The 18763-nt window shown below is 41.8% G+C and overlaps 1 protein-coding gene across 1 annotated transcript in view; it reads right to left on the bottom strand.

Moving 5' to 3' along the window:
- Positions 1–18763, bottom strand: part of PROX1 (prospero homeobox 1) — a 53277-nt gene that overhangs the window by 11883 nt on the left and 22631 nt on the right. The window contains exon 4 of the mRNA XM_054451037.1: positions 17689–17883. Within this exon, the coding sequence (XP_054307012.1) occupies positions 17689–17883 (195 nt within the window). The remainder of the gene's footprint in view (positions 1–17688; positions 17884–18763) is intronic.

The following is an 18763-nucleotide window of genomic DNA, read 5'->3' on the forward strand; positions in this document are numbered from 1 at the left end:
GAGAAGTTAAAAAGAGAATGGGCATCTGCACACGTGTGTGCACACACACGTACACAAAAATCTTAGGGAAGGAGACAAACAGTTGAAGTACTTTCCCGAGCATTCATTCACCCTAGTGTGCACACGATTCCTCTAAACAAACTCTCCCATCCCTGCTGTTTGTTAAGTAAATATTGATCAAGGAGAGACCCATCTCCTGACAGCAGTGGCACAAGCTGGGGACTTACACTGCAGACAGAGTGGACTTAAATGGATAAACTCAGATGCTTTAATAACTCCTCATAGAGATTATCAGGTGAAAAGGCAAGAACAGATACGTTATTGCTGCTCCCCTTCACTGTCTCACTCACACTAAACTCTCCTGCCAGAGGCAGAAAAGAGGAATCATGGAGCTGTAAAATATGGTCACAAGACGCAGTTACTAAGGGTCTCCCTTTGCAGTCATGCATGCATTTATCCTGTGTGTACAGCCGGGGACTAACAGGCCCTCCAGAAGAGAAGGAATGGTACAGGATGCTATACACGGTGAATCCTGAGATTCTATTCCAGTGCCCTCTCATTCCAGGGGAGGATCAAATGGAAAAGCAAACATGAATGCACTTTGGGAAGCATAAAATATCATCCAAATATAAGGTGGTTTACAAGTTTGAGCCTTTAAAGAGGAGCCCTAATTCCTGGGAAGCATTCACTGTGATTAATAAATGTCTGCAAAGCATCGTTTTGAGAGGTGCTCTGAGGAGGTTCGCTTGGGTGAGTTTGTTGGCTGAGTCAACCAGTTGAGAAAAGTTGCTTTGTGTTCCCTAAGTTTTATTTTGGCCATTTCATAATTATGAGTCAAAATCCTGTTTTCTGCACTGTTCGTAGCTGAATGGATACGTGTACTTCTCTGGGAAGGTCAGTTTTAAAATCATCTTTAGAGATTAGGTTTTGTGTATTGAACACTGAGCACTGTGGTCAAAGGGCAAGATGTTATATTTAGAGTTCCCAAACAGCTAAATGGTGTTTGAATTTTATTAGGATGCTTGTATTTGGAAAAACTAGCAGGATCCAGGAGCACTGGCTGTGAAGTTGCTTTCGGGTGCCTGCCGAGTTACCCCAAATGAGGCAGAGGAAGGTTCTCCAGCAACATCTGGGCTTAGGACTAAAGTCTTTCTCCCTCTGATGCTCCAGGTGGCATTCAGCTTTCAGGAACACTGAGGATTAGATTCATCTAATACCCATGCAGTTTGGGCCCACTTTCTAGTTACATGTTTTGCTGTTTAAATATGTGAAAAGTAAATGCTTGTAGGAAGTGGCTATAGTTCAAGGCTGTCTTAAAAAAAAAAAAAAACCTAAAAACTATGTTTCCTTGGTCTAAACAAAGGAACACATGGCAATAACAGTCTGTATCTTTTTTTTATATATATAAAGCTTCGAAAGAACAATGTTCTGTTAAGCAAAATTCAGTAGCATTCTGTAAACATTAATTTAAGGAAATCAATAGACTCAGTGAGCTAAAGCCATATTGCAAGATAAACTGGCCAGAGTGCCACTTTGTCAAATAGATTTTCGTTTTCTCGGCTAGATAAAGACAGTTTCAAAACGGGGCAGACGTGTTGCAACCAGGGTTTGAAAAGTATGTGGCCTTCAAACAGTCTGCTTGTTCCTACTACAAAGCTGGATAAACATACTTTAAAAATGATAAGCCTGGTTTAGAATTGATTTGGCTTTCAAATTTTACATATAGTAGATTTCTTGGTCATCTCACAGGAAAAGAATAAACAAAATACCATGCATTCAAAATAGAAAATGTACTTAGGTGAAAGGGGTTAAATTGTCTTGAGAGACAGAGCTTTGGGAGCAGTTTCGGTTGATGCTTGACTTTAAAAAAGAAGGGAAGAAAGAAATCTTTATTCATGCTGACCTGATGGGCAATTGGCCTTCTTGCCAAAATCCCGAAGCCAAACTCTCTAGCGAGTTTGGGATCAGAGGTTTCAGCTGGTGGAAGCTGCTCTCGTTCTGTGCTCACCAGGCAATGTCATGTTAATATGCGAGGGGGTGTGGGGGTTGGGGGAAGCAAACCCAGGGAAAGGCTAGAGAAGGAGCAGAAGTGATGAGCCACCCAATAGCCCCAAGGTTTTTGTCAGCCAGACCGAAAGAGTTGCAGGGATAATCCGAAAAGGTGGCAACGGGAAAGCAGGTCTCTCCTCCTGTCACCTACATGGAGCTTGTGGCAGTACACTTCCAAGTCAGACCACTTGACATCCTCCAATGCCACACCAGCTCTCATAAATGCTGATAGCAAACAGATATGACGTGGTGAAAATGGCCCTCTGGAGGAAATGTAATAAAAAGAATGAACAGTCACATGCAAACTGCCAAGGAGGGAGGTTAAGGATCTACCTTGAATGGACAGGGAAACTCCATGGAAAAGCATCACAGGAACTGAATTTTGGTCTGCAGTGTGGGGATCTGGGGCGCTGCTATTGGCCAAACCCCTTACGCAGACTTCTCTGACTGCAGCATGAATGAAGGGCAGAGATACACCCTGAGTATCTTCTTTGTTTTTCTTCCTGAATTTGAGTCTTTATCTTTTAAGAGTATTTAGAAAATACAAAATTCACAATAAAATTTCTACAACATTATGATGTTGATAACATATGTGTTGTTAAAATATTATATAATTATCAACAATGTGCTAGAGTTGAGCATTTCGAATAATTGTGACTTTCAGGTAATAGAAAAGAATGTCTTAACATCTTCTATTCTACGTTTAATAAATTGTGCGTACATTTTAAATTATGTAAGTATTCCATTGGCAATTCTGCATGTAGGGATCAAGGTAAGTAAAACCATCTCTTCCATAGCCCCAGTAAAAGATAGTACTAGCTTGCTAGGAGCAGAATGACAAATGTCTATGAGAGACTGTCAAAACTATTTTGTGGGGCTGAAATTTGGTCAGTGAACATGCTTTAAGTGGCTAGTTTATTTGCTCACACATGGAAGCCTTGGTATTATACGTGTTAGGAAACATAATTGTCACATTATTGGTTGTGATGAAGCAAATTTTCCTTCTCTCCCAAACTCTGCATAGGTCTTAAAAAGTGATTCCAAGTTTAAACAAACAAACAAATATGCAAGCAAAATCAAGGAAAAAGCATCAAAAACTAAAACCTAATACCTCTTTCTCTCCCCGAGATACTACACAGATACTCTTAAGATCTTAAAAACAACTAGAAGCACTGTGCAGAAATTGCTCATCTGGTAGGCTGTTCAGGTAAGAGCTGGACCAAGACTATTCCATCAAAGAATCATAGAATTGGCCAGGTGCGGTGGCTCACACCTGTAATCCCAGCACTTTGGGAGGCTGAGGCGGGTGAATCACGAGGTCAGGAGTTCAATACCAACCTGGCCAAGATGGTGAAATCCCGTCTCTACTAAAAATACAAAAAAATTAGCCGGGTGTGGTGGCCAGCGCCTGCAATCCCAGCTATTCAGGAGGCTGAGGCAGAGAATTACTTGAACCCAAGCGGCAGAGTTTGCAATGAGCCAAGATCACACCACTGCACTCCAGCCTGGGTGACAGAGTGAGACTCCGTCTCAAAAAAAAAAAAAAAAGAAAAAAAAGGGAATCACAGAATTTTGGAACTTGAGAATTAGAAGGAATCTCAGAGAGTTCATGTCCCACAAAAGAGAGAAAAACCTTCAGCCAGTGGTCAGCAAAATTTGTCAGTAAAGGGCCAGATAAATAAATATGTAGGCTCTGTGGACTGTATTTGGTCTAGGTTGGATATTCTCCTTATTTTTTACAACCGTTTAAAAACTTAAGTCATTCTTAGCTTGGGGCCATAAAAACAGATTGAGGGGCAGCTCTGCCCATAGGCCATACTTTGCCAGCCCCTGCTTTTAGCCAAACTTGAGGGCTAACAGCTTTTCTAGAGGCCTAATGGTCTTTCATTCTGCACTGATCCTGGGTGCCTCACTGGGTGGGCACACCAGTTCTTGCAGGATAGTTCGATTTATTCACTTGAATTTGACCTGCAAGGCCACACCATTCCCCTGATGGAGTTAAGGCTGCCCATGTCTATGGGAATAGAGTTAATAAACCACACACGTGGTGGTCAAGGACCAGGAAGACTTCAGTCTTACACTGCTCAGATTAGGAACCTTTAATTGGGAGCTTTCCTGCCAGTACATATTTAAATGTGCTAAACAGAGGAATGTATCCTTGCTTCATGACACATCTGACAAATCAGCTCAATACTTAGGTGGAAAAATAAGCCCTGCAATCATATACCAGTCACTTTGTAGTGTTAACAAGTTCCCCTTTAAGTCAGCCCCGTAAATTTGGTGCCATTGGTGTCTGAGTTCAAGACAAGCCGACAGTCCTTGAAGTTTGACTTTTGCTACAATTACTGGGTGAGGTGGTAAAAGAAGCAGGGCCAAGTTTGGTGCCATTCTTGGATGGGACATTATCCAAAAACAACATAGCACAAACACTCCAATATTGCATGAAGGGAAGCTGGGGCACAGATAATCCACAGTTACTCCTGTTTCGTTCGAGAATGTATTACGTGATTGTTTTCTGCCACAGCTTTACCTTCATAATTAAGCTTTGCCTAGGCTAATATTAAAACTAGTCTGTGTGCCCTGTATTGCTATTGATGGAGCAATGTGAGTAAGGAGCCTAGGGAGAAGCTGTTAGGAAGTGGAGTTCAGGCAGGTTGTGATGAGAAAGGGATTGCTCATAGTAAACACCAAAGAAAGCGCTTGTGATACAGATGGTAGGAAATCAGACAGAGCTTCAGAGAACACCAGTTCTTGGGGGATGCTGGCACTCTGCTGGCAATAGCTTATGACACCCCAAATAATATCCGAGTTGCTTTAGGAAAGGATGGGGATTATTGGCCTCAATCTCATTCCTTGGTTTTGACTGTGAGATATTTGTTCTGTCAGAGAAATTCTGTTCTGTATTTCCAGGGAATTCTATTGGTCTTTACTCTGCAAGCACCCTTTGCAAAACTAAGGATGGGCTGTATTTCAAAAGCTACTTAAGAGCTTGTGAAGGGCTTTGGAATCCCTTTTTCAAGACAGGTAAATAGATTGGAAAGGCAGGCAGATTGCAGAATGAACTCAGGGGCTTTTGGAAGTCCATTAGACTCCTACCTAATGGGACTTGAGGTAATGTTTAGGGTAGGACAACCTAGGATAATGTCAATACCTAGGATTGGCCCTGTTGAAAGGCAGTTTCAGGTATCTACACACAGATTATCTTGTACACCTTCAGGTCACTGAAAATGATAAATCTTTAAAAATGGATGCTCTAAATGAAAGGAAACACAGTGGCCTTGAAACCATGACCTTTCAGCTTCTTCTACATACGGTCAGCTTCCCATCATTTCTCTGTTTTCACCTCTACTCAAACCATCCTTCCCAGCCCAAGTATTTACTTGTTCTCAGGGAATACATTACCTTTTGCTAAAAGTCACTTTTAGCACCATATTCTAATTTAAAATGTTAATGTAGCCTTAAGAAAACAGAACTTAGATGCAATAGCCATAAGAAATATGAAGAATACATATCCAAATGGCTTGTATGAGGACTCAATACCTCCCAACCACAAACTCTCATACATGCAAAACAGTCTCAAGGGAAAAGACTTATGATCTATATTACTATCATTTGGGGAATATTTAAAGAAAAGGGTGGTGTTGCTTTTGCAAACACTACCAAGTAGGCTTAGTAGGGAAGGTAGTTATATCATATAAAACTGCCAATTCTGGCTGGGCATGGTGACGCACACCTGTAATCCCACCTACTTGGGAGGCTGAGGCAGGAGAATTGCTGGAACCTGAGAGGTGGAGGTTGTGGTGAACTAAGATCACGCCACTGTACTCTAGCTTGGGCAACAGTGCAAGACTCTGTGTCTCAAAAAAATAAAAAAAATAAAATAAAAGAATAATAAAAAAAAAAAAACCCACAGCCAATTCTGCTCTGAAAGAGAGGAGATGTACATTATATAGAGGTTAATGCATATTATAAATGCTGATAGTCTGTGTTGAGGCCTGCATGGAATGTGTGTGGGGACACTTAGTTTGTTCAAGTCCATACTACCTCCTAGAAAACCCAATGGCACGAGGGCTTCACTGACAAATTTCCTCATTGTTTGGCCACCCTGGTCAAGGCAACAAATAAAGTGAGCAGCAAGTCTCATGATAGTGCCAATTCAGTCAATAAATTGTTTATGAATTTGAAAAATTAGTCTCTATAATCCCAGTAAGGGAATTGCCATGTCTCCAAGGGCACTGTTGAGATTTAGATCTGCAAATAGGGCCTTGGGAGAAAACGAAAATGGGCACCCTGGAGATTTTGACGGAGATAATTAAGCTGCAGCAGAGTCGCCAGGGTAGAAGGGCCTCACATGGAAGCCATCTGGATTCCCAGGGCCTCTATACTCACTGCTTAAAGCTTTGCGTCATGACCAAGACTCAAAAGAGACTATTTAGAGAATGCAGAATGCCCCTCTATTCCAGAGTCACAAAATTTCAGAGCTAGAATGAAACTGCCCCTCTACTCTAGAGTCACAAAATTTCAGATCTAGAATGAAACTCTTGAATTTCATCTTATCACTTTCCAAAAGGTAAGCACAGTAGACCCCAATGAGGCAGGTATGGCCAGAGCCAGACCCTCCAGGCCAGCGCTCCTTCCACCACCCCCAGCATCTCACCGTGTCCTTCTCATCTGGAACGGATGACCCCAGAGTCCTGGAGCTGTTCCAGGCTAGTGTCGCCTTTTCAGCCACATTCAGAGCAGGAACACTTGCTCTTGTGAAAACCAGTTTTATATTGAATATATGTCCCAATTCTGATGAGAGCTCCCTCATTGCCTGTTTGTTTACTTTCCTATTTAGGGTCAGCAGGAAATGGTGCAATAATTGGACTACAGATGTCACAGCAACAAGGCAACATTTACTTGGCTCTGCAAATGAATAAATGTGAATGCTTATACAACACTTACTTTGTGCTAATACACTTGTGTAGATTCATTTAATTCTCACAATACTCTGTGAAGTAGTCACTATTACATCCCCTGTTTTACAGACAAGGAAACTGAAGTACAGGCAGGGTAAGACACTTGCCAGGGTTTCACTGCTAGAAAGCAGCAGAGCTGGGATTTGATCCCAGGGCCTGGCTGGAGAGTCCATGCTGTAAGTTCTACATCGGTATTGATCCAGGACCACTGACAGTGGAAAGACTCCCCAAAGCATTTTCTTTGTAAGATTTCAAGGGGTTGCTTTTATATAAAATATTGACTACTTGCAGGTGAACATTTCATTGCCTGCCTGAGAATAGCATCAAATAAAGCAGAAACTGGAGCTTTCCCCCAGAGTTGTCATTATTATAGACTCAAGTTCAAGACTAAGGCTATCTCCTCATGATGTCAAATACCCCAATGCTTGATCTACAAGAACACTGAAAACATCTGGACGGCCAGGTGGATTTGCCTATTTTCTATTTGGCTGGGTATGTCCTATAGACACAATCATATTTGCCAGAGTACTGGCCAAGAGTCCCATCAGCTGGTCTCATAGGATCATTTTAACCAATAAGAACTACTGAGATCCAACTCAAGGATTTCAGCTTCTGAGGATAAACTTTTGGGGTAATCAAAAAAGTCTCACTGGTTGTGCACGAGGCACCATCACCAAACCGTGGCGTGACTGCCCACACCTGGAGTTCTGCCGTGTGAGTTAGTAACTGTAACTGTCCCTCAGAAAAACACAGTCAGGCTGGAAGCGCATTACAGCAGGACAGCTAAAATGATCCAGGGCAGCCCACTTACTGTATGAGATTATGCTTTTAAAAAGGATTAGATCTCCCTAATCTGGAGAGATGAAGATTAAGAGGGAGTAATGATCAAAGTCTATAAAATCAGAAAGGAAATGGAGAATATGGACACAACCCTGTTCACAAATCCCAGGATATTATAACAAGGGATATCCCTGTGGAGTTCTAGGGGAATCATTTTTAGAGCCATAAAAAGAAGACAGTATTTTCCCAGCAGGTAATACACTTAGAGAATTATTATCTTAAGGAGTGGTATATTCTGACAATGAGGTTAAGTTTAAAAAAGGTTTAAGTAAAACTCATGGGTGATAAAACCATAACGGTGGGCAACTGGGAGGTTAGGAATATTTTGGATACATCTCAAGCCTTTTGAAAAATGATTCAATGACAGGTACCAGCCTCTCCCAATATGCTCCCTGCCCAGGGCTGACAATGGGTTGGGGAGCCCACCCGCCTGATCTGACCACCTCTCTTTTCACCTTGTTGGCTACATTGGTCCTAATATTTGCAACATGCATATTCTTGTGCCCCTCTTTGATAACTATTTGAAAATCGCAGCAACCCAGTACAATGTGGCAACTCATTCCTCTGAGGAAGTTTTCTTTAATCCTTAACAGAGTCTTGTCTTGAATTTCGAATTACAATTCATGGCAGTGATCTGACCATGATTTCCATAAAATATACACTTAACTCCTCTAACTACACCTGAAAACTAAAATCTTATGGTTTGCTCAAAGACGGAGACATTTAAATCATTTTATGTTGCAGTAGTTAAAGAATTTAAAAACTAGTTAAACTCTATTGGAAAAGCTGCTCATAATATGCTAACACAGATCAATTAATTCAAATTTAAGGGGAAATTAAACATACCAATTATGTAGTACCCATCACAGCCCAAGATATTAAGCTCTAAAATTTACTGCAGCTAATGTAGAAACCAGCACACCTTCACAAAAGCTGTGGCTCTGTTAGATATATAGAATAAAACTTTAGAGAGAGAAATGTTTTAGCTGTTTCCAAAACAGCCAAGTGTTAATCACTTTAAGTATCTAATAATAGGTCATTGTTGAGGGCTGGGGCAGAAGGAGGGGGCAGTGGTTTTGGGAGAGGGTAGAGTGGAGATGAAGATTCACTTAGAGAAAGGAACGTTCAGAAGACTGTAACATGCACAGCGAGGCATGAAGAGTATTTTCTGTACTCACATTTCAAAGTGCTTTCAGAAAATTGGTAAAATGTGGCAATGCACAGATGCAAATAAAGGAGCCAAGGAAACAGTGAGGGGGGTAGAGTGGGGACGGAGGAGGAAGGCACACAGATAATAAGCAATATCTAATAACACCAAACTCATTCTAACCCTGTCTCTCATCATAAACTGGAAGCAATTGCTTGGTGTCTTTTCAAATTGCAAGTCTGAAAACGTTAGTCTTCATGGTGGGGAGCTATTCAAAGTCACTATTCATTTGGGGAAAAAAAGAGTAGGAAAGGTGGTCAGGAGTGGGGAAGGATTCAAGGGTAGAGAGTCACTTCGTTTCTCATTGTAGACTTTGGAGTGATTTGGGCAAGAAAACTGGGACATCTGGAGTTCAGAAGTCGAGGAAAATGGGGAAGAACCAGGAAGATGAATACATGATCATCAGCTACACAAAAGAACGGAGCAAAAAGAAGCCGGGATTTGGGCACAGGCGTCTGGCAAGGAGGCCGGCAGCAGGGCTAATGAAGCATTTGCGGCGTGGGACATTTGCCAACGCAACAAAGAAGATGTGCTTGGGCTCTGCAGATGTGCCAGGGCCCCCAGAGCAAAATAATGACATAATCACCATCAGTGTCACAGACCAGACTGTACACAAGGTGACAGGGGAGGGGAGGCCTGTAATGCACACACAGGGAGGCCTCCCATGGCCCACGACGGCTGCTGCCCTGAGGGTCGGGATGCAGGCAGGACTACCCACCTAACGATCTCTGCCTAGATCTTAAATCCGAAGGTGAGGTTTGCACCCGTCTTTGGTGGGTGTTTTCTGTCCAACCCTAGTGAGGCAACAGAAATCTGAAAAGCTGAAGTGAGATTTGAACTAAATGGAGGCGCAAAAGGAAAAGAGGCAGCAGGAGTTTTGTGAGTCAAACTCCCCGTCCTCTGCTAGAAGTGCGCAAACTTCCAAGAACCCGTGCCTAGCCACACAAGCGTAAGGCAGAAATATGATCACGGATGTCAATGTTGCACACTGCAAAGAAAATGCACAACATATTTTGGGGAGCCTGTTTTGGGGTGGGGGGGCACAAATGAGCAGTCAATGGGCCATCTCAAAGTGAGTGCAAAAGCAACGTTAAGGCACGAGAAAGTCACCCCTGCTCATTTTCAACAAGGTCTCTCAGCAGGCCTTGTCACCTGCCAGTGGCTCTTGCTCAGTAAGGTGGGTGTGTTAGTACAGCTGTCTGGCTTTTAAGTGACTTTTGTCAGTTTCAAAGTGAAAGTCTGTTTGAGGAGCTGAAAGAACAATAGCTCAGAGCCCGGAAGAAGAGCTTGTAGCACAAAGAACTTGGCTACACTAGTGTCCCTTTTCATTGCTTCTCATGAAAGATTCATAAGAAGAACTTTAATTTTTTATGACCCCCTTTTTGGTATGACTATATTAGTTGTGTCAACTTCCATATACAGATTCTCTTTAAATACCAAAAGGTCTGTTGTGAAATTGTTTTCAAAGAGCAAAGGGGGCAGAATCGATTCTGGCCATCCTGTCGGTCGCTTCCTCCAAAAGAAACTGCTATAAGAGACACAGAGATTGCCTTTAAATATGGTTCCCTTCAGCCTTGAAGTTGTCATGAACACTATAATGTAGTTATTTTAAACCTCTGTGATTTACTAGTTCAACTGCTCCTCGGAAGAACGATTATATTTGTTTTTCTTGGCTTCACCCTATTTAACAGGAACAGTAGTATAATGATCATTAATAGACGGTTCTCTTTTTCCTACCCTTCTCAAATAGCTCTCTCCACACTGCATCTTTATTTTGTATCTCAGCCAAAAATTGGGGGGTGCAGGAAGACAAAATGCATTTGTTTCACATCATCTTACAAGATAGAATTGAAGATTGGCTGAAGGCAGTCATTGAAGGAGAAACAATATTTTTAAACTAATTATCTGCCTTCAAGTATTAAACTTCTATGCTTCATCAAAAAGGATGTTAGCAAAAAATTTATTGTTGTAAATTAATATTGATGTATTTAAGAGCAATGAGTGAATAGTCATTAAAATTTCTGCCCTGTGACTGACAAAGAACCAAGCAGTTCAAGTTAAACAACATCCTGCGGGGGGAAAAATGAAGAAATTTGATCTATAATGTTATCTGCCATGTGAAAAGGGATGGCCAACTTCGAACAAGCTTTGGTTTGCTAAATGAATTTGTTTCATCTAGGCGAAATAAACAGGCTGTCTTTCAAAAGGTTGTTAGAACTTCTTCAGACATTTAATCCAGGATGGGCTGAACACAATGATAACATCCCACTGAAAGCTACAGCCACCACCAGCAGCTCTCAGAAGAGAACTTGCTCTCTTTCTCCCATTGATAACCCTTTGTGGGAGGAAGAAAAAGAACCAAGGCAAGGAGAACTGAATATCAGACAATAGGCATCACTCCACACACTGTTTCTGAACTTTCCTCATCGCTGAAGGACAATTAATTATGAAGGCCTTAGGGGTAGGTCGAAGCAAGGGAAAACCCGCCACTGTCCCAGCACCACAGCCGCTACCTCTGTGTTTGCTAAATGGCTTCGCCTGTTGGGGTACAGCCACCGAGAGAGCCAATAGATCATTTGGGGGGGGGTGCGGGAGGTGAGGGAGGAAAGCAAAGATTTTTTTGTGTGTGCGCCTGCCCTTGTATAATTCTATTCTCACTGTGAACTCATCCATACACAAAACACAAGGACGATTTTTTTTTTTTTTTTAAAGAGAGAAAAGCCACAGGGTAGGTTACAGTCAGAAACGGCCTCTCAGTGGTGTGTTAAAAAGGATGGTCTTTTCACCAAATCATTTCACAGAGGCAAAACAGACAAACACAAAGAGTTGAGACTTTTTCTCCTACATTAAATGGAGTAACTGATAAGGTCAGACATATGATACCTAAAGACATGAATCTGTGAACTCTTGAAGTCAAAGGGCCTCTCTGTGCCGAGGAACAATCTTTCAAAGGAAATAGATCATAGAACTCCACTGAATCCCCTTTAAACTTTATGAAGCAGGAGGAGAAAAAGCTCTAAGTAGGGAAGCTTGACAGAAGAGCCTTGAACTATTTTCTGAAGGAAAGATGAGACCCTCCCTAGGCTGCCACAAAACATCTTTTTTTTTTTTCTAAAGGCTCCTCTGAACTTTGATATGTGCCAAGACACTGCTATTGAAAGCTGTATAATTATGTGATATAGCCACTGTAGAAAATGCTTTGTTCACCCCAACAAAGGACAATAAGCAAAGTAAAGCGACATTACACTGTATCTTTTTCTTTAAGAATGTTGAGAAAGGTCATGGAATGCTATAACTAATAAAGCTGTTGAGTAAGGAGGTTTTAAAGTTGATCTTACTGTGCTTGAATGTAACCCAATGACAAAAAAGACACAGGGAGCTAAAAATGCAATGACATTACCAAATAGATGATAAATCAATGGGCCCGCTTCATTATACTGATGAACACCTTGAATCCCAAAAGGACAGTGGTACAAAAATGAAGCCTCATGCATGCATAGAATTCTACCTCCACTCTATCCCCCTAGCCCTTCAACCCCACTTCCAACCTGGTGTCTTTACTGCGCTCTCCTTCAAATTTCAGGCAATCATTCTGTGGAAGGAATATGTTTCCAGGCAGCCATGTGTGTACATATATTTAGAGAACATTCATTTGGTCTCTTAAAAGATCAATTTGGCTTGTCAACGGTGGGACTGGCAAGGGAAGAAATGGTAAGGGTTTCTTTTCCTCCTCGCCACCCACCAAGAGTGTGTTATGCGATTATTTAAATGGCTCAGCAGCTTTGAGGCCAAAAGACTGCAACAGCAGTGGAAGGCTCTCACTCATGTGCCAGTTTTCTAAACGATCACTCATATTTAAGTATCTATTTGGAGCAGAGGGAAGCGCTTCCTAAATCCACCTGTCCTCATTTTTCTTTAAAGAGATGACAATGCGAATAAAAGTCTTCCAAATATATTAAATCTTCTGAAAGGTGGGTTCTGTTGAAAGTGGGAGTAGGTTGAGAAAAGAGTAGGTATGGGGTAGAGAACATATTCAGCAAGTGTGTATGTATTAGTGTGTGTGTGTGTGTGTGTGTGTGTGGGGAGCAATGGGGTGTTGCTTTTTTAGTTTCTATTTCCAAGAGGAAAGTAAGAAAACACATTCAAAGGTGTGCGGAAGTACCCTTCTTCCCTGTCACGTGTCACCCAGAAAAATGTCAAACCCACAGTCTCTAAGATGGAGCATCTGCCCAGTGAGGTATTAGTACCTTAGAAAATGGCATTCATAAGGCCACTAATGAGTGAATCAAGTTCCCTATTCAATTTATTTTGAAGCCTTCCATTCCCAAACCTAGGCCTTTAGCGAGGATAAGAGAGATTTGTCATTCTTACTGGAAATTTAGACCCTGCCTACAGGTGAATGATTAGCCACTGAGGGGCCCAGGAGGGATGCGTGGCTTACCATGGCATGGGAAACACTACCTCCCGGTACCCTGGAATGAGAAAGAGAGCTCAGTGTGACTGGATGAAGGAATCTGGCACATTCTTTTCTCAACCTACACTCAGGCCGTAACAAACCCTCTGACCTTTGGATGATTCTGCGTTTCGCAGCTGCACCATATAGAGAGGCCAACCTAGGTAATGCAGTCCAACCTAGGGTGCTATGTCTTTTGGCTCCTTACGTTGTGCAATTAACCTTTGTGAGTTACACAAATTAGTTGTCTCGGTGGAGCTCTTTGCAAAACAGGTAAACCAGCCTCAGAAACTGACAGAGATTGTCATCTTCTTTTCCTGCCACAGTTGTGAGGAAAACAACAAAAGCGATAAAATCCAACTCATATGCCCCTAAAGTCACAAGTATCAGTATGATTTAAAAACTGGGAAGGAATCCCAAACTTGCTTTGTCTGCCCACAAAACTTTTTTGGAAGCCCTTCAAAGTGAAGTGAGAATGAAGCATAGAAATATATGCCATCACACCTGGAAAGACAAATTTATTGTTGCCAATCTCATTAAATGTGAGGAGCAGGAATGAAGGATACAGCCCATAATTACACACCCCTCTCCTGCGTGCCTCACACACTCACGCACAGAAGCAAGACACCCCACCCGGTGTGATATGGCCAAGCTTCTGCCCTTTAGCACAAACTAAAAGTGTACTTCGTATTTTTCCCCTTCGGTGTCTTCTTCCACATCCCTTGGGTCTTCTCAAACGCTCACCACCCTAAGGCTGCACATCGTGCCAAGAATTCTGGCAATTGTGTAAACTGATACAAAAGGCAGAACAAGCTCTCCTGCCACTTAGAAGGTCCTGACTCATAAAGGCCAGGAAATGCAGGGTCTAGGAGAGGAGAGCAGGCAAGCCACTCCCTCTTTGCTGCTGATAAACCTTCCCCATCTGCTTTATTTTCCTGTAGGCCAGGGGTCAGCAGCCTGTCTAGCCTTGAGAGCCATCAGCAGCAGGGGCTGGACGGGGGTGGTGCTAAGCAGTGACAAAGGTGCCACTAGCAAGCTTATGACAGAGGCAGAGATGGGAGTAGAAGGCTGAGAGAAGACAAGGGGTAGAGAAGAGAAAGAAGGAACAAAGTAGTAGTGAAGAGACGTCAAACCTCCTTCTCTCTCCCTGGCTGGATCTGCCTCTGCCCAGTTAGAATAACTTGAAGAATAGTAAAGCTTTGGGCAAATTGAAGTTTTTCTTGTAATTGTATTGGTATCACCGTCATTATTATTACCCACATTAAATAAGCCCTATTTTGGTAAAACACTTAGAAGAGTGCCTAGAACATTAATGAACAGTCAATAAATGTTAGCTATTTTATTATTGCTGCCTACAACTGATTGAGAAATCTGGGAATACAATCAATACGACATTTTATTGTTTGACCAGCTACTACTAAGCTGGGTGACACGATTCCTTGGAATCGACTGGATCTTGGGACACTGTGTAGACGTAGCTTCAAAGTCCCTCTACCATGTTTTAGTTCTGTTTATAGCATAGTTCTCCATTTTGCCATCCTCTTCACTTGCTAATACTTAAACTATAGGTTCATTTTACTTGACCTTAAGAGGAGAAACTTAAATACAAAAGTAAAGCCGTGCACACAGTATCAGTGGAGGTATTCAGCTGAAGGTGCCGGATCTACTTTTGGCTCTCAGCCACGGCCCACACTAGCAAAGCTACCACGATAAGAACGGTGGCTTTTTAAGCATCTCACTTAAGCAGTGACCTCCATGCACAAAGGCACGGAAAAGAAGGGCTCACCTTCTCTGAAACTGTTGTCAGTAAATGAGCCAGACCAAGAGGCTAAAAGAAAAACGATTTCGTGATATTAGGATTATGTGTGGTGGTGGGTACGTGTGTGTACCTATGGATGCGTAAGTGTGTGAGTAGAGGGGGCAGGGCACACTGCATGGTCCTGCTTTCTTCCTTCCTTTTCACTGAAGGAGGAATCAGATCCAGAATAGTCCAATAACTGTCCGAAGTCACATGAGAAGTGACAAAATTCCTGCCCAGGCCCCATACTCCTTGCAGTGAAGCAGTCTTAAAATAGACACTGCAGATAAAGGAGAGGTGGCCTGGCTGGAAGTGGATATGATTCACAAAGAGAGAAATATTAGATGTTAATCATATTAAAGAGGATTTAGATGATGCTAAATGGAGCAGCTTGTCGGGTACCTCCTGATGCCAGCCGTCCCCTGTTTGTGTCATTTTGGCCCCTGGCCTGTGGGTAGGGGATTAAATTCCAACCAGGTAAGGTTTAAGCAACCCTGAAAACCCTCATGCACACTTTAAGGATTTGTCCTCTTGGGTATTTTATATAGTAAAAATGCAGAAGTCATCTCATGAATCTTGGCCAATTCTTTCATGAAGCTTAATGTATGCTGCCAAACAGATACTTATGTCATCATGTAATGTAAATAATTCACTAGCACACAGAAGTCTCTTAGCTTAAGGTTTAGGGCAACAAGCTTAGCAGAAGGGCGGGGGAGAAAAGATGCTCTTAATGAGATTTCTTTAAAATGGTTAGCCATAATCATATTCTTCAGCTTTAGAAGAAATCTGCTAGTGCTCTGCCATTATAGTGAGCCAGTGCTCTGTTACAACTGAGACTTTAAAAACAGATCTTAAAATAGTGGAGCAGTACATGAAGAATTCTCACTTTTAATGTATTTAGCAAACACACACACACACACACACACACACACACACACACACACACCCCCCACCCAAACTTCATTTATCACACATTTGGCAAAAAATATATTAGTCTTAGAGAGCAAAGACAAATTAGTAGCTTACACTATAACTACTCAAACTTTCAAAGAAAAACTGTGACTTTCCCATTGCTGAGCTTCCATATTCAATTCTTTATAAGCCACTATAACTGGTCTGCATTGCCAAGAACCGTAGGGACAAGAGCTGAAAAAAGGGGGGTGGGGCAAGCAGGAAGAGTACTAGGGGTCAGACCCGTTAATTGACAGAGCGAGGCCAAGATGTCCTCTTTCCTTTGAAATTTGGAATTTCCTGGGTATTCCTGGATACCTATCTACAAGAAGAAAGCAAGAATATTAACATAAGGTCCAAGTGCACACAGATGTTGGAGAAAAAATGCCTACCCTCAAGATGGCACAGCATCTAGCCAAGATAATACAAGAAATGGACCAACTTTGTCAAGCCACAGCGTGTCTGATCTCATCATCAGGGAGTTCAGCCTGCAGAATTCTTGCCATGTTCCCACCTCCAACTACTGTTGCCTCAGCCAGCAGGGCTCAGCAAAATGCCTTTGTGAGTACTGGGAGATTTGCTAGTGTTGTCTCACAGAGAGTCATCATGTTGTGATGAAAACTGTTTGCTGAGGCACCACATTAGCCCATAAAGAAATGCCTTACTCATAGCCACACATCTTTCATTGTTGCATGGATATTGCTTTCTGGGAATTCTCTATGCTGCTTTGTGTGGATCTAGAATATACATGTCATAGATATATGTAAGTGTGTATGAGAGTGTTTGTACGAAGAGTAGCATGCTTGTGAAGGTACACTTAGGCAAAATAAACACACGAGTCTCTCCTCCAAAAAGAACAAAAACAGAAACAAAATCCCAAAAAAAGATGTCAGTGGATCTCTTATGATACATACTTAGTAAATTATCATACCATTTCCTCCATAAAGGGAATAAATGTCAAAGTCAGAAACCATGGAATCACTCCCCCATCAACGTTTCTAGACTTTTTAAGAAAACAACATTGGTAGCTACCATTGCACATAGCATGTATCAGCTCATTGACATCTCAGAACCTAAATATGAAAAAGGTCTATTGGAGTAGGGACCTCTTCCTTGGAAAATGAACCACTCTGTCTTTGCTGCTTGCTGCAATTTTTCTTTGGATTCTACAGTTCCCTTTTCTGTGGCCAAATGAGTCTTCCATACAAGCTGAAAAGCCAGGGAATGGGGAAAAAAATGGCAGTGGGTCAGAGCCTCATGATTCCAATAGGGGCTATGGAAGCTCCTCATCACAGCTCTACCTGTTACTCTATTGGGGGATGCTTATATGCGAAACCAACACAAAAACAGATTTGGGTACATTTCTAAAGAAAATAAATTTTTTAAAAAAGGAAAGGGAGATGACCAAAAAATAAAGATTAGTTCCTACCTCAAAGTCATTTGCTTTATTGTAGTGCATGTTCAGAGCCCTGTACAGCTCACAGTCTCTGGTTATAGACAGCTCTTCAGTACTGGTGACCCCATCGTTGATGGCTTGACGTGCGTACTTCTCCATCTGAATGTAGTAAAACTCACGGAAATTGCTAAACCACTTGATGAGCTGAGAGGTAATGCATCTGTTGAACTGTTAAATTTAAATGTTGAAAAGGATAAGAACATTGCCATTTTCTTCATTTTTTTTTTAGTGTCTGAAGCATTTTTAATGTTCCCATCCCTTCTTTACTTGGAAAGATACATATTTAACTCCACCAAAATGGTGGCAAGAGAGGCAAGAGGAGGAATACAGTTACTAGAAATTATAAAAACCTGTCAGTTATGGAAATCATATCACAACCCTTTACCTTTCAAGTGGAAAAGTCACATTCTAAATCAGACTTTCCTTAAGCAGAACATCTTTATTTTTAACCATTGTTCTTCATCTCTCAGTAGAACAACTTGCATTTATAGACTTCTTATGAACATTCATTGAAGCCATAGAATCCTGCAAGTGTTGTTACTCCCAAGTACCAGAGGTGATGTGCCACATGACTCTACCACTAGTTTGATATACTTTTTTTTTTTAAGTGAGGATTTGTATCACCGCATTACAGCCCCCTTCAATGCAGACAAATGGCCTTCCCACAAAATGGGAGGAGTTGGCATTTGCTTATTTTTTTGGCAATGAGTGATTCCCATGTCCATCCAACTGTGATTCCACTTAATGTTTGCCCACGGCATTCATGTCTGGTGAGGTCTGGTCAGCTCCTGGTGCCTGTTCACCTGCTTCCTGAAGCCAGCATTGGATAAGACCCATGTCCCCCTCCCTTGGTATCTCTGCCATTTGGGAGGCATAGTTAGGACACAGTACACAGATGGCATAGACAGGACATTTATTACATTTTTTTTAAATGCCAAGTTACTATAACATGGTTAGGCCTTAAAACTTTGTTTACCAAGGTTTCCTGATGACCTTTGAAACGAAGATGTCTTCCTGGATGCACTGCAAATGATACCATGCTTATTGA

Source organism: Pongo pygmaeus, chromosome 1, assembly GCF_028885625.2.
Source record: "Pongo pygmaeus isolate AG05252 chromosome 1, NHGRI_mPonPyg2-v2.0_pri, whole genome shotgun sequence".
Lineage (NCBI taxonomy): Eukaryota > Metazoa > Chordata > Mammalia > Primates > Hominidae > Pongo > Pongo pygmaeus.